Source organism: Nematolebias whitei, chromosome 1 (assembly GCF_014905685.2).
Source record: "Nematolebias whitei isolate Nwh7 chromosome 1, NemWhi1, whole genome shotgun sequence".
Lineage (NCBI taxonomy): Eukaryota > Metazoa > Chordata > Actinopteri > Cyprinodontiformes > Rivulidae > Nematolebias > Nematolebias whitei.
Genome location: NC_056498.1, coordinates 7,034,123 through 7,035,754, shown reverse-complemented (window position 1 = coordinate 7,035,754; position 1,632 = coordinate 7,034,123). Strand labels below are relative to the sequence as shown.

At 53.6% G+C, this 1,632-nt stretch overlaps 1 protein-coding gene across 1 annotated transcript in view; it reads right to left on the bottom strand.

The window, feature by feature from the left end:
- The window catches only part of slc1a1 (solute carrier family 1 member 1), a 39,525-nt gene extending 38,946 nt beyond the window's left edge, over positions 1-579 (bottom strand). The window contains exon 1 of the mRNA XM_037674860.1: positions 267-579. Coding sequence (XP_037530788.1) covers positions 267-357 — 91 coding nt within the window. The 5' untranslated portion in view covers positions 358-579. The remainder of the gene's footprint in view (positions 1-266) is intronic.
- Between the last annotated feature and the right edge of the window lie 1,053 nt (positions 580-1,632).

Below are 1,632 nucleotides of genomic sequence, written 5' to 3'. Positions count from 1 at the left end.
GAGACAGCTGAGGGGGGATCAACAGAGACATGAGAACAGGATGGAGACACCTGAGGGTACATAGACACATGAGGACAGGATGAGACAGCTGAGGGGGGATCAACAGAGACATGAGGACAGGATGGAGACACCTGAGTGTAGATAGAGACATGAGGACAGTATGAGACAGTTGGGGGGGGGGGGGGGGGGGGGGGAGGGGGGGGGGGCATGATGACAGGATGTGGACATGTTTACGTCTAGCAGATTATTCCAGTCCTCTTACATACCAAGCAGCACCGACACCACCGTGGCGATGAGGAGCCAGTTCTTCCTCAGCAAGCCTTTATAATTCATGCTCCGTCGCTCCTTGTTCATCATGTCGCTGCTGCTCCTCTTTGATTCCTTCAGAACAAAGAAGAGGACAAAAACATCTACACGTAGGGAGGATTCTACTACTGTCCCCCTGTGGAGACGCAAAGATCTTTCTGCGGACGAGATGTGAGCAGCAGACAAACCAGAGGAGGAGGAGGAGGAGAAGGAGGAGGATGAACGCGCTTTACAGCAAAGGAGGCAGCTCTGCTCTGACGACTGTGTGTGTGTGTGTGTGTGGGGGGGGGGGGTGTGTGTGTGTCTCGCTCCCTCCTTCTCCCAGCCCCTCCCCCACCTCTCTCCCACACACCTTTACTGTTACAGTGTTGGCAGCTGATGATGGGGAAGGTTTGAATGAATAACAAGTGAAGCGTCCAACTTTCAGAATAGGAACAAGAAACTCTGACAGGGCAAGCGGGAGGGGTCCATTCTGTCTAAATAATATTTAACCGTGAGACTTCAACTAAAGTGTGATATCATCAAAGAATGTACCACTGAACTTGTCATATTTGGGTAATACATATTGTACTTTCCCCCTCCCTGGGTTGCCACCTTACTGTGGTGGAGGGGTTTGAGTGTCCCAATGATCCTAGGAGCTATGATATCAGGGGCTTCATGCCCCTAGGGTCACCCAAGGCAGACAGGTCTTAGGTGAGGGACCAGACAAAATGCAGCCCAAAGACCCCTTATGATGAGAAAAATAAATGGAAACAATGTTCCCTTGCCTGGACATGGGTCACCGGGGCCTCACTCTGGAGCCAGGCCTGGAGGTGGGGCACGCTGGCGAGCGCCTGGTGGCCCGGCTTTCACCCATGGAGCCCAGCCAGGCACAGCCTGAAGAGGAGATGTGGGTCCCTTTCCCATGGGCTCACCACCTGTGGGAGGGGCCAAAGGGGTTGGGTACAATGTGGGATGGGTGGTGGCTGAAGGCGGGGGACCTTGGCGGTCTTATCCTCAGCTACACAAGCTGGCTATTGGGACATGGAATATCACATCTCTGGTGGGGAAGGAGCCTGAGGTGGTGTGTAAAGTTGAGAGGTTCCGGCTAGAAATAATCAGACTCACCTCGGCGCATGGCTCTGGCTCTGGAACCAGTTTCCTTGAGAGGGGTTGGACACTCTTCCACTCTGGAGTTGCCCCTGGTGAGAGGCGCCGAGCAGGAATGGGCATACTTGTTGCCCCCATCTTGATTGCCTTTACATTGGGGTTCACCCCGGTAAACAAGAGGGTAGCCTCCCTACGTCTACGTGTGGGGGGCTGGGTTCTAATTTTATTTGTGCTTAT